Here is a 14954-nt window from a genome sequence, read left to right as displayed (position 1 = left end):
TGAAAATTAGCAACGTTCGAGACGTCCTTCGACGTCAAAAGCAAATGAAAACGTGCAAAAATTGGCACAAATGATTTGTTTAAACAGGCGAATGGCTATTCGAGAGCTTTCCGAAGAACTAAAGATCTTGTATGGGCCCATGAAAAGCATTTTAACTGTCCATTAAATGGGCAAATGGGTTCCTTCTTCACGAAAACGTGCCGTGCCACACACCTTGCTTTTGATCCGCGAGTTTTTGGCCAGAAAACGTGTTCCTGTCTGTTCACACCCGCTTTGCTCACCAGATTTAATACCATGCCACTTCTGGCTCTTCCCAAAAATTAAAACTGTGCTTAAAGGAAACTATTCATGTCATTGAGAGGGCCACAACAGAGCAGCTGAATGCCCTTCTCAAAGAAGCCTTCAAGAAATGCTTCCAGTCATGGCTTCAACATTGGGATAAGTGCATTGCTAGTCAAGGACAGTACTTCGAAGAAGATTAAATTATTACTTTATTTCTAATAAAATTATTCACCGTAGTTTTTGATCACACCTCGTATTAAGTCTATATTGTAGGGGCTAGTACACTAGAATTTCATTACATTTTTCGGCCATACAAATGTTAGCTAAAGAAAAAAGAAAGTAACTGTGAACTCAAAACAAGTATTTACACTAGTCTGCTTTGAACTCAAAAGCGTTAAAAATATGTATTGTAATAAATTTACTATATTGCCTATACTACCTCAATCCGTAAATCAGTAGGACTGGCTCAAAACTAGTTTTCTAATTATTCTATGTTCGTACAACTATTATCTGTTTAAACCATTATTCGTACACTACTTCCTTATTTCATTTTAAAAAATATATCGAGGAATTGTCTGCTTCTTGAATTATATCTAAATACAATTTTTCGTTATATAAATAGTTATTACTCGAATTACGAACAACCGTTTCATTATTTCAACAATCATTTCACAAGTGTACGTTACTCGAATCATTATTCACACAATTGTACGTTACGTCAATCATTATTCCCAAAATTGTACGTTACTCGGGTAATGATTCGCACAATTGTACGTTACTCGAATAATTATTCGCAGAATTATACCTCACTTTAATAATTGCAAAGTTTAAAAAAGTTGAATTCTTTCTTTATTAACTACTTTAAAGTTAAATTATGTTAATTACTCGTACAATTGTGCGTTATTCAAGTAATTATTTGTAAATCGAAAAAAATGTGTGTGTATTGTTTGGACATTTATTCGAAGATGAAATTATTCAAATTTTAAGCATATTCTAAACCACTGTAAGAACTCGAAATTATAAACCAGAAGAATGCAAATGTTAAAACATGTCGTAGCATGCGTGAGTAGAAGAAAATGACACGAAAAGAGAGGAAAGGAAAATAGCCATTCAATTAGATTGCTGCTGCATAAAACGAAAGCAAGGGAGACAGTAGAAAACCCTGGGGTACTCCTCTCGTCACGTGATTCTTCTGGGTAATCTGGGTAATGGAAAATGCGATGATGACGTAGGCGTAATTAAGCTGTATGGATGGACGTTAGAGTCTCTCTATGGTCTAACACTCGTCAACTCCTGAAAAGCTTAACTTGTTCGTGTATAGTGGATGGGAAAAGGACAGAAATATCTCCGAACCACAGAACGGCGGAGAGGAGGGGGTGAAACGGGGTGTTCCTATTTTGCTCTGTATTGATGGATCCAGAAATGTCCTTCAGTCGAGAACTCTCCCTTTTCACAACACTACTTGGAAATCTAAGCTCCAAAACCAATGTGAAGGCCTTTGAAGAATTTTTGCACTACTACTGCTGCACTACGATTCATCACAAGGCCTTTGCAGTGTTCTTCTATGTATAGTCTATATATATACGATGTATGTGCAAATATAATGGAAGTGCCATCAATGCTATTTTAATAGTGTAAATTTAAACTTAACGGAAGCTACCTTATTCTAGGGTAACCACATGTCCGAAGCAAAATATAGGGACACTTTATGTAGCTAATGGCAGGGGGGGGGGCGGGCGGAAAGTGCAAACGATTCTCTTTTCATCATAATGCAATAAGTCTTGCTTGTGAAGAGCGAATTATAGATATCTAACTGAAAGAAGGAAAGCAAGAGAATTTAAATCAACTATGCCTTAGCCTATATCATATAAAAAATGGTCAATTCAAATAGTACTGTACATAGCCTATATGTTATGTACTTAAATACATGCCCACAGAACGCAATTGTGAAGTTTCCTGTGTGTTTTGAAGGCTTTGTATAATAATATCCAAACTTAATTCCAATAACACACCAACTTCATCAATAAACATAAACATTACAAAGGAACGTTTTGAAGTCACGTCGGGAAGCGGGCCATGTTCTCCGAAATCGAGACTATCCCGACAAAACTTGAATGGGTGACAACCCTACCCTGCTTCGTTCTCTTTCGATCTGCTCCTGTGTAGTTGTATATTATATATAGGATTATTTACCAAGAATGATCCCATTTCAGGAAGCAATATTTTATTAAGGAAAAGTACATAGATTAGAGAAAAAACGGTGGCGAAACTTCTTACGTCCGAACGAGCGCTGTGTCTTAGTACTAGAAGATTTCCGTAGCTGATAAGGAAATGTGAGGCGATGAAGTGTGGTGAATAGTAACGATTGTAGCTGATTAGGGAATGTGAGGCGATGAAGTGTGGCGAATAGTAACGATTGTAGCTGATAAGGGAATGTGAGGCGATGAAGTGTGGCGAATAGTAACGATTGTAGCTGATAAGGGAATGTGAGGCGATGAAGTGTGGCGAGTAGTAACGAGTGTGAGTTATTCAGTCAAAAGCGGCAGTGCCGTAAAGATAAGGACAGTGAAAGCGTCATAATAATAGATTTCTGAAAGACTAACAACGCGCGTGGATCAACATTAAAGTGGCACATGGGTGTACAAATGTTTTCAGAGACTTCGTGACGACGTTTTCGCTGAAATGAAGGAATTACTTCGCAGAAAACACTACGACACAAGGGAAGCCATTATCTGTGTCATGTGGCGGTTCCTGCGGGACATCGACAAACACTGACGTGCTGACGATGTAAGACGCCCTCTACACGTGTGACATAAAGTGATAAAAGATGGAAGGCACGATTACATTAAAGGAATGTAATGTGTATAGAAGAATTTTGGCATTACTTCTTATCCAGCTCTTGTACTTGAATCTTCCAACGAAATCACAAGTATTCAACTGATCAAGTTTTATTTCCTGCCCTGCAAGTGTTCAATATGGCCACTCCTTACAGCACGGACATCATCAAGGTGGTATGAAAATCTCTCCAAAACCCGTTGCAACCTATCACGAATCACAGAGTTGATCGCTTTCGATAAATATTCTTTAGAGAGAGTCGAGTGTTGTTGAAGCGCCTTCGAAAACGCTGCACCCACGATTATGCTTGGTAGGCTAAAAGAGACTGTGATGATGAGAAATGGTGAAATGAATAAAGCGGGAGAGCACGGGAAAACCGAGGAAACCCACGCATACTGTTTGTCCACCACAAAGTTCACGTGGCGCGAGCTGCGATCAAACCAAGGCTCTTATCACTGAGCCACTTCGGGCCCCATACGCGGGTCTTCAACACCACCAAAAAGCTTAAGTATTTGTGCTGAACTTGCAGCCGCGACAGTCTTAACCGCTTAATGATAAAAAATATAACTTTAAAAAGAGAAGAACTTTATTCCTTTTGCCGCCTAATACCTCCCGTCTAACTAATGCGTTTCAAAAACGGAAGAAGGTCGTTCTGCCAAGTTCCTCGTCAGACTGTTGAGAAAACACGAGAGGCCGAACGGCAGCAGATGGTCTTACAAGAACACTTCTAACTTTGGGCTTCCCAGCCTCTTAAAGACACAAACACAGACATTTTCCTCAGTTTTTGGAATTGAGAGACCTACATCGACGGAGAAAGGGGAACCGGAGATGAGGGACGGCATATAAATATACATATAAGAAAACCAACCTTCGTTTCAAATCAGTTCGCTTCAAAAACTGATCTAATCAGATCTTAACGCTGTTGAAAATTGGCCTTTTTTTTTTCTTTCATTCCACTGATTTATACGGGGAATTATTTTTTCCACTGAAATGAGCTGGGATATTTAATATTTTGATTTCACTGTTTTATCATCATAACCTGTTTACCACCCTGGAAGAATGTAAAGATTTCTAGCATACGCTATTTTGTCCATCGCATAAATATTGTTGTTTAGAGAGTAAAATAATTGGTACTCTCGCAGCAGCAAATATTAGGTCCGTATACACAGGGGGGTTTAGGCAGGGCCGGGCCCCCGTAAGTTCTACCGGGCCCAATCTACATTTTTGAGCTGGCTACCGGCCTGGCAAGTACTCAAACAGTCCTATCAGTAGTGGCGTATTTACGATTTTGTTTCGGCGGGGCTTTGCTAACTTTCGGGTGGCTTTGCCTGACAATGTGAAAAGTCAGCAAGATATTTCATATACTTTAGAAAGTAAGATTTCGGAGGGGGGGCTTAAGCCCGGAAGCCTTCCCCCCTAAATACGCCACTGCCTATCAGAATGACAGGATATCAAGTGTGTAGTAGGGCAAAGTTCTCAAGTCAAACTTGCGAATTACGGAGACTAAACAGAAGAAGGGGGAATAAAATCGTTAGACTACAGCTATTACATTTAAATATTGGAAAGTTTTAAGAAAGAAATAAAAGTATCATAAAAAATGTGATTTTTTTTTCCAAATTCGGCAAACTAGAGCACGTGCGCAACCGGAAGGTATAAACCGATTTTATTTCTCTCTCTTTTTTTTAACTACCCTTTAGCGTTCCCGATTCGCAACTTTTTCGCGATATTACAACTTAAACAAAACAATTTTGCATATTTTTTTTCGGCCCACCCTAGTGTGTATGGTCAGGTAGGAGGGTCCTTTTCAGTCATCGAGTCAGGATATTGTTAATGTCTCCTCATGGTAATGTCACATGTGCACCGCGTGAAGGAGTTTGGTTTGTATAGCGTGATATCTTCTCACTTAATCTTGAACAAGGGTGTGGTAGTACACTTCTGCTACTTTCGGTTTTTCAGTAAAGAGATTAGAGTGGATATGGAATGGAAGGTATATTCTAGAAAACGCTTAATTACAGAAAACAGCTTCTAGCGAGCGATTACCTTTTTCTACTCTATTGCGATCAAAATTAAACCCACAAGTTTTGATTTCTGCTACTTTCAGTCTGAACAGAGGTTTGATAGATAAAAAAAACATCCTTAGAACGTTAAATCCTTCCCAACAAACAGTTTTTCACTATCTCTTATTGTTTGTGCTTTATGTAAGATCAACATTCAAACCGGAAGTTGTACTGGATCTTTGTCACTTCCGGTTTTAGTAGAGTTAAGGATGTAGACTAAATGTATTCTCGTGACGCTTGGTTCATTGCAGCAAACAATTTGTCGCTATATATATCACCATTTATACACTACAGTAATAAACTTTAAAACCGGAAATGGTTGATTTCTGCAACTTCCGGTTTGAACATCACCTCTAACAAAGAATTGGATTCTTAACTTTTGACGCTGTACACCCTGGCCCAAAATTGATGGTGAACCATCAAGTAGCTCTTCAGGTTCGTTTGACGGGCAGACTAAATATATAAGGTTTTGGAAACTCCTTAACAATAAGAAATGGAATGTAATGAAATCTTTGTTTTACGTCCCACGGTTATGCCAGTTAGGCTAAAGGAGACGGTGATGATGAGAGATGAGTGAAATGGTAGAATGAAGAAAGTGGGAGGAAACGGTAGAACCCCGAGAAAACCCAAGAGCACGGTGTTTGTTCACCACAAAGTCCACACGGCGCGAGCTGGGATCGAACCAGGGACCCCACGCACCGGAGGTGAACGCCACCGCGACACTGAGCCACCGCGCCCCCCTCCTTAACAATAAGAATTACAGCCACAATATAAACAGAAAGTAAGTAAATATGGTATTGTTACATGTACACACGTTTAATTGTGCACGTTAGGACATAAGACACTCTTCTGACAGCATCAAGAAGCTATATTCGTCACAACACTTGCCATTTTTAGAGTACAATCAATTTCACTCAAACAGAAGAATATTTAATCTCCATATTACACTTTAGTTTCCCCAACCGTAAAATGGTTACGTGAGAAGTAAGTTTCTGTTCAATACGAGTTTTACTGCAATGTAAAGCAGGTAGCATTTTCTAGAAATAAACTAGTCCAGAAATACGTCACCGACATCACTTACGGAAAAAAAAGAACATTTGCTATTTACAGCCACGCATTTGTAAGTGCTAAATAACTTAAGTTGCAAAGGTCGCACACTTGAAGTTTTAAATCGGTATCCGATCTACTTTCAACGAGAACAATTCACCGACTGGTGTCCTCTCTACTTACAATGAAAACCATTCACCGATGACGCTAAATCAGTTAACGAGGACATAAGTCAGTCAGTCCTGGAATGAACATTCACCGTATATCAATCATGAACTTCAGAAAAAGGTCTTGAAAGAATAGAATACCGTTAGTACAGTTAAATAGCTACATGAATATACAGGATGATGAAAGCAAATAACAAAATAGGTGATTTTCCGTCTGTATTGTACAATTTAGTAATTCAAGCACTGAGATAAATAATCAACTAGTTTCTTTATTACTATTTGTCAAGAACTAAGTTTCGAGTTCCGTTCACCGGTACTTTTCTTTTAAAACACCCTGTATATGGTAAATTACTTTTTTTTTTTTTTTTTTAAGTACTCACCGTTCCTATTCTCACTATCTGCAGGTTTCATTTGGATCGGGTGGTGCATCTGTGAATAAACAAAAAGATAATAATGTAAGTTTTATTTTTTAAAAAAAATGTTATTGCAACTTAGTTTATTCAAATAAAATGCCATTACACATTATTTATTAAAAACCTGCCTTACAAACTTTATCATTTTCCTTTTGCTTGTTTATTCATAAGTGAAAGGAGATAATGAAATGCAATTTACCACAACCGGAGATAATGTTATTTTTACAACAGAAATATGAAGAATTTTCAGTGTTGCCATCCATAGAAATTACAGTGTTGCCAGAATAACATTTCCCCCAAAATCTAACTTATGATTACGTATCATGTTGTTTTGGTATCCTGTGAACTATTGTTTAAATAATAGTTGTATTTAGTTTGTAGTAAACAAAATAGTCTTAACATACAGTTATTAAAATTAAATGATAATGTTATTTAAAAAGTATTTCACAAGATTCCAAGATAACATGATACGTACTCAAATATAGTTGAGTTCGTTCCTCTGGTCGCTGCCTGAACCTTAGATTTGGGGGAGGGGGGAATGTTATTCTGGCAACACTGAAAAGTCTTCAGGTTCAAATTTTTTATTGTAGAATAATATTATCTATGATTGTGGTAAGTTGCATTTCATTATGTCCTTTCACTTATAAAGCACAAGCAAAAGAAAAATTGTAAATTTTGTATTATTTTTAGTATGTGAGGCTCTTAAGCTATAGATCCAAGTCACATAGCCTCGCTCCTGAAAGGGATGCTAAATTAAATCAAATCAATTATAAGATTGATGGAAGAGTAAAATTCAGTGCACAACTAGCAACAAACAAATTAAAGTAAATAGCTACTTGTTTTATTAACTTACTCTTGTTTTCTTTGAATCTTTTTCTAAGTAAAATATCTTAGATATCAAAAAGAGGAGGGGCGAACGCTCCTCTTGCCCCCGTCCATATGGACGTCCATGATACCTAGCAATACTACTTTACTGCAGTGGGATTTGGTTGTAAACCTTTACAACAATAATAAGGCAAAGACACTTATTAAAAAAAACTTGAAAGATTTAAATTGGTTGAATATATTCAATTACTTGAATCTGGAGTTCCACAAAGATCATAGTTCGAACCCTTACTCTCCTCTATGCTATTGATTAAGATTTCTTCTGCAATTTTTTCACATATTATGTTATCCAAAAACAAGGGGAAAAATGTAAAGATTATTGATGTATCACACAATCGTAAGAAATTGACACATTATACAGATCGATCCTGCAGGATACTATGATTTTCAAAACGTGCTCATTAAAATATATATATATATATATATATATATATATATATATATATATATATATATATATATATATATATATATATATATATATATATATAGTAACAAAAAAATGCTGACAAATGCTGTTGACTCGTTAAGAATTTAGCGAAAGACGCTGGGAATATAAAACTGGTTGAAATGCTTGTATGATAAATAAAAACATTGTACGGATCCTGTATAAATAAATAAATAAAAGGATCTAATAAAATACCGTACATGGAAAATTAACAGTGATATTACTTCAGAATTTATCCTGCACGATAGAGAAGCAATGATCGAAGAGTAAAATTCAATGCACAATTATTGATTATGCGATAAATAAATGAAAATAAACTAAATTTTTTCCAGAAAAAGCTATAAATCATAGAATCAAAGTATATATATTCCTTGCAATGGTCATAAATGTAAAAATTATCACAAATAGAAAACACAGTAGAATTATTAACACATAAGAACTTTGATTTGGGAGCAGCGGAGAATCTAGGTATGGCAATTCTGAAAAATGAAACTACCACTCCTAGCTCATAATCTTCAAAATAGATTTAATAATAACTATTTTAAAAACCTTGATATATATATATATATATATATATATATATATATATATATATAATCGAGCTTGACGAAAATATCGGTATGCCAAGGATACCGATCCTGGAGGGAGGGACGCCAATGCAATGTATTTTTATAAATATGTATGTTTTACTGTTATATGTATTTTTCATGAATATACAATATTTGGCATAATTTGAATTCAATTTGTCTTAAAATCCTCATATATGCCTTCTTAGACCCTTGTCTGTAAACACGTATGTGAATCCCCCCCCCCCCTCCACAATGTTAGAGAAATCGGGGCCCTTGAGGTATGCCAATAAAACACAGGCGAGTTGGCGAACCTAGTTAAAAGTTTATAGAGGGAAACGGAAAATGACTTTGCACAATGGAATCACTGGAGTTTTGCGGGAAAGTCAGGAATAAGAATTTATTTGAAACAAACAAATTATCTACGAAACTACGGACTAACGCTGGTGAAATATAGAATTCCAGAGGCAAATACTCCACACACCGCCCCACCTCACCTTCCCGACGCTGAAGGCAGTCCATTTCCTGTACTGTGACAAGTTTTCCGATTCTTTATTTACACGAGTGTTTTTAAAGGCCAAATAGACTAGCAGTCGCCTGGATTTTGATAGTGAATTATTTAGGAATTCACGAATATTTGATTTGAAATATGCAATATAGAATACGTCAATTATGGTTCGAACGAACGCCAATACTTTCATGTGGTAGCGCTGATCGGATATGTTCACTGACTGATCACTCCTGCCATCTGTTGGAAACTTTGTGAATTACTTATTGAATGGCTGAGTCGCGTTTCGCTACATCCAGTAGTAGTAATAATAATAACAACAATAATCACCAGTTTCCTCTGCACAGTACGTCCAACCACGCGCTCGGAGAAATTGTAGAGTAATTGAATTTGTAATGTAAACAAGTGCTTCGTATTGACGTCTTTTTCACCAGTGGCGCAACAATTTTGCGTCAAAGAGAGAAGGATAGCACAACGTTTTGTTTTACTTTTTCATTCAATGAAACAGCAAAAGCATTCAGTACGGTTGTTTAAATTCGCTGGATTTGTAACGAGAAAAACATGAGATGCAATTAACAGTGGCTTCTGTTGAGTTACGGTTATTACATTAACGGAAATTGCTCAAGCCTTATTGTTATTAAAGTTGATGCTGCTCTAAAATTTATTTATTTATTTAATTTATTTATTTATTTATTTCTCATGTTTCTATTTTATGCGGCTAAAAAGAGGCAAGAAAAAAAAAGACCACACGAAAATCGAAAAAGTACCAAAATATACTACATTTGCGTAAATTACATTACGTTATCTTATATTAGGCTAGGTTAGGTTCATTTACAAGCCAGTAACCTCAAAACAGAGGCGTGTAAACTTTTACAATTTGGAATAGAAAATTACTATTTGAGCGTACGTACGGCATTCGCATGTATGATTTTAATGTTACAATGCACAGAACACAAACCAACTAGTGCTAACTGGCCACTAAAAAGCACGAATGCTATCTAGCCCAGTCAGAAAAGGGTGAAACTAGTAGGCTCGCACGACAGCGGCGGTGGGTATGCGCGTGAGCGAGGGTAGTGAAAACAAGTGGGTTTTGGCTGGTTTCCCACTAGTAACGCTGCACTTGTAAACAGTACACCGTATCTTTCACCCAATTTCAACAACTGACGCTCGTTATTTTTGTATAATTTTACAAAACAGTATACGTCGCAATTTTGACATAAACGCGTCATTTCCACATTGCCTTTCCCGCCACTAAATCATATTATGTGTACCTCTCCCCCAAATAGTCCCTTCCACCCTCACAAACAGTGCCACTCACATGAAAAGCAGCCTAAAACGAAAACTTTCTTAACTTGCACTATTGCCCTCACCTGATTTTCACTCAGTCTTCTTCAGAAAAAAAAAAAAAAACTCCAGTTCACCCGGTAAATTTCTAAAAAAAATGTCCGGTGATACAGCACCAACTCGAAATAAATCCTTATTGTGAATACAAACGCCTAATTCTGACAATCATGCTCCTAATAGTTCATATTCATGCTAGTAGTTGTCGTTAGTTGCGGTTTCTTCTATCTCATGCCGAGAGATGTCGCTAGCGTGCTAGGGTTTGAGAAATACAAGTAATCAGTGATGCCAATCCGTCGGGAAAATCCCATTTTGTAGGATTTCTTTTAAAATATTAATTTTTCGAATAGGGATAAATGGTATTTTCGTCAAAATTGGCAGCATATATGGAATTTTTCACGTATTTATTTCATCAACGCCAACGAAAATTCTCTATTAGAGGAAAGTAATGGTTAATGCATGAATAAACGTGAAATCTGTGCTAATTGTCAAATTCTGTCGTCGTAAAGTGCATATTAGTGTAAAAGTTTTGTTTTTTTCTTAATGCAGAAACTTGTGAATCTCCAAACACAAGCACCAAGGAACGTAAACTGTACTCTGGAGTTGAAAATTAAGAATGGATGGAAGAAAGTAAAATTACTAAACCATAAACAACCATTTTCTAACAGGCCCTACACGAAATAACTGAAGAATGAAGTTTACTTAGTTTTACTACATTCAATAGGAAGATTATGGCACAAAAGCGTGACGGAAATATTAAATTCTAACAACAAATTGTAGTTGTTTTCATCATCAACTTCAAGAATGTCCCTTTTAATTAAGAACAAAAATTAAGGAGTTTAGAATATCGGAATTTACGAATTCACTCAACTATTGAAGAAAGTAAGTGATAAGCATTACTTTCGTTCTGCATATTTTATAAATTTTGAAAAGTTTGTAATTTGTACAGCGAGTGGGAAATTTAAGAGCGAAGTGGTAATCTCTGCATTTCAAGACGGGATTTTGTAAGGCTCCTGGTTGGCATCACTGTAACTAGTTATAATGCAATAAGTCGTTAAAAGACAATACACAGGGTGGCATAAAAGTAGGTATACAGTACTGTACTAATCAGCTCATTGCATTTTATATATCATTTCTTATTGTTATCCATCAGATAGATTTAGTTTCTTTATTATTTGTTCTTAGTATTTTTGTACTAGCCTGCCTTACTCAAAATAACACCAGATTTACAATTTTTCTTTTGCTTGTTTTTCATAAGTAAAAGGAGATAATCATATGGAACTTACCACAATAATAGATAATGTTGTTCTACAACAGAAAATATGAACCTGAAGAATTTTCAGTGTTGCCATCCATAGAAATTACAGTGTTGCCAGAATAACAATTTCCCTAAAATCTAAGTCAAGGCAGCGACTAGAGGAACGAACTCAACTGCATTTGATTACGTATCATGTTTTGGTTTCCTGTGAACTACTTTTTTTAGTTTGTAATAAACAAAATAGTTTTAATATACACTTATTACAACTAAATTATAATGCTATTTAAAAAGTAGTTCACAGCAAACCAAAACAACACAATACAATACGTAACCAAGTGCAGCTGAGATTGTTTCCTCTAGTCGCTGCCTTAACTTAGATTTTGGGGAAATTGTTATTCTGGCAACACTGTAATTTCTATGGATGGCCACATTGAAAATTCTTGAGGTTCATATTTTCTGTTGTAGAACAACATTATCTATTATTGTGGTAAGTTCCATATCATTATCTCTTTTCACTTATGAATAAACAAGCACAAGAAAAACGGTAAATTTTGCATTATTTTTAGTAAGGCAGGCTCTTAAACTCGGAAGAGTCGAAACAAATAAACCCATAAACTAGAATGTTATACTTGATCAATGCAGGAGTGTAGCCCTACTTTTCGGCCACCCTGTATATAACATCCATGACCGACATTCGAACCCGCGATAAGAGACAACTTGCTATCTCCAGTTTACCGCGCTATCATACCAGTCAGTTGATGCTAATCGTCAAAAAAAGTACGAAAATACAAGGTGATTTTAAAACTCTGATCAGCGAACGACAAGTTGTCTTCGTGGTCCTATTGTCATATTTACGTGAATATAATACACAGTCTTTATGTTTATATTCAGCATTCAAAATTATTATGCGAATCAAGCGCGCACCAGAATTTTTGGGAGGAATCCAAAATTTATGAGCGGACGGAAATACTACAAGCCACTACGTATATGTAGTATTGAATGGGTATTATTTTACACCCGAAAAGACGATAAGTAATTGTTAAAAACTTCCATCTATATTTTCAGAAAAAATGAAAGAACTAGCTTGTTTTTATAAGAGAAAGAGTACAGATAAAGCGTAAGAACAAATTTTCATGTTACATCACTCATTTCCTTGTTAAACACGTATTTTGTTGAGAAAGTATGTAAATGTATTTTAGAGACTGTCCGGACCCGGTGGACCCTCCTGGGCGGTCCTGGGGAGAATTAGGATCGGTTGGTACATTAGATTTCAACTTAAATTCCTGACAGCGGAAATTAATCTGTTTCTGAGGTAGATACCTCCGAGGACTCCAATGGTGGAAGTATTGATAAATAATAATTAATCACACACACCTGTAACTACTAATAGCTAATTATTTATCTAACTATTCACTTCAAATGTTTATTTCATGCTATTTTCTTTAACATGCCGAGTAATAACAGGCCACTTATAAACTGATGCATAAAGAAAATTTACCGTTAATGCTCATTACGTTCGTATTGTTCACAGAACCAGCGATGGCGTGGGTCAATGAAACTTGATCCACGACTTACTGACCCACCACCCATCAAGACCCACTCTGACCCACGACCTACCTTCACTGACCCACCCAGAGATAGCGTAGGTCAATGAAAACTTGACCCATCACCCACTGTTACCCACTCTGACTCACGACCCACTGACTTACTTTGACCTACCAGCCACGAAAACCCATCGTCATCAAGTCTGATCCATGATCCACGTTCTCCTCTCTACTGACTAAAGAGTTTACACTTATAATAAAACAAGGCTGTGAAATTGTCACTAGTCAGAGTTTGAATTTCTACAGTCAATCGCTCAAGCACAAATCTGTTACAATATCGGTGGATCTGATGTTCACGATATAAAATGGTAAAATGTTTGTCGTGAGCCATTATTACGATGAATTTAAATTTAATTATCATATATAATTATTTCCTTGTTGAATTACAGATAGTTTTCAGTGGAAAATAGCATGAAATTTGAAAGTCTCATTTCAAGCTAAAGTATGTCAACGTAAAGAAGGGGAGGGAGGAAGGAGTGTAGAACTCGACTGACACGAAGGCCAAGTAGTAAGTCCTATTGCTATTATTACAATTACAAATATCATTATCCAACAGTGTCTGAAGCTCTTTTTTACTTACAAAGATATACTCATCTCAGGTAAGTAAATAGAAACAAATGAAAACGGAAGAAAAATGGAAGCCTTGAAAGGAAATTGTAGACAAATTCACCAGTTGTCAGAAGATGTTCTCTACAATGCACTGAGCAGAGTGGGTCGGTGGGTTCGAGTGGGTCCAAGTGGATGATGGATCGCAGTGGGTCACGTCCTATCGACCCACGACCAACTGATCTCAAATCTTGACCCACTGCACAGAACATGTATTTTTGAAGATTTATTCTTCAAATACAATATCAAAAAGGAAATTTTGCTTTTGACTGTTATTTAATTGGATTTTAGCGTCCATTCCAGCACTGTGGCTATATGAGACGGGGATCTGAATCACATGAACTCTCATCGAGAATAGAACGCGAGTTTCCCGGGCCGAAAGCGCGCATAATAACCATCTAAGCACAAGTGAATTTAAGGACTGTGCTGTGAAGGAAGTACGCACCAAGGATAAAATGTATTATATTCAGATATTTTACAAAACGATGTAAGTTAATGAAAGTAAGTTAAATGAAATCGATGCAAGTTAAATGAAAACTCAAAAATCTAGAACTAAAGTTTAACTTTGCGGGGTCTTCAAAAGATAGCTTTGAAGTTAAATTATGCTCTATGGAAATGATCCTAAGATCAGCGAGTCGTTGTTATCCTGTTAAGTTTCAGAGATAATTTCTTTTATGATCTTTAATTTGCAGAAACTCCTTTTCTTGCCTTCTAGTAATATATATATATATATATATATATATATATATATATATATATATATATATATATATATATATATATATAATGTGTGTGTGTGTGTGTATTTGCCCTCTTTTTCACCCCTAATCCGGCGCCCGGGGCACAAGGCCAGTTTGCCCACCCCCTTAGATACGTCACTGCATCCTGGCCAAACCTGATACCGGTAATGATCCATCAAGTAGTTGAGATTTTTTTT

At 36.3% G+C, this 14954-nt stretch overlaps 1 protein-coding gene across 37 annotated transcripts in view; it reads right to left on the bottom strand.

The window, feature by feature from the left end:
• The window catches only part of LOC145685718 (CUGBP Elav-like family member 1-A), a 925590-nt gene that overhangs the window by 296346 nt on the left and 614290 nt on the right, over positions 1–14954 (bottom strand). For all 37 annotated transcript variants that reach the window (XR_014131470.1, XM_081758172.1, XM_081758190.1 and 34 more), the window contains exon 4: positions 6769–6817. Coding sequence is in view for 36 of the 37 variants with exons in the window: in XM_081758172.1 (XP_081614298.1) it covers positions 6769–6817 (49 nt within the window). In the remaining variant the exon portion in view is untranslated. The remainder of the gene's footprint in view (positions 1–6768; positions 6818–14954) is intronic.

This window comes from Thermobia domestica, chromosome 5, assembly GCF_964235325.1.
Source record: "Thermobia domestica chromosome 5, izTheDome1.hap1.1, whole genome shotgun sequence".
Taxonomy (NCBI): Eukaryota; Metazoa; Arthropoda; class Insecta; order Zygentoma; family Lepismatidae; genus Thermobia; species Thermobia domestica.
This window is presented reverse-complemented; position numbering and strand designations above follow the sequence as displayed.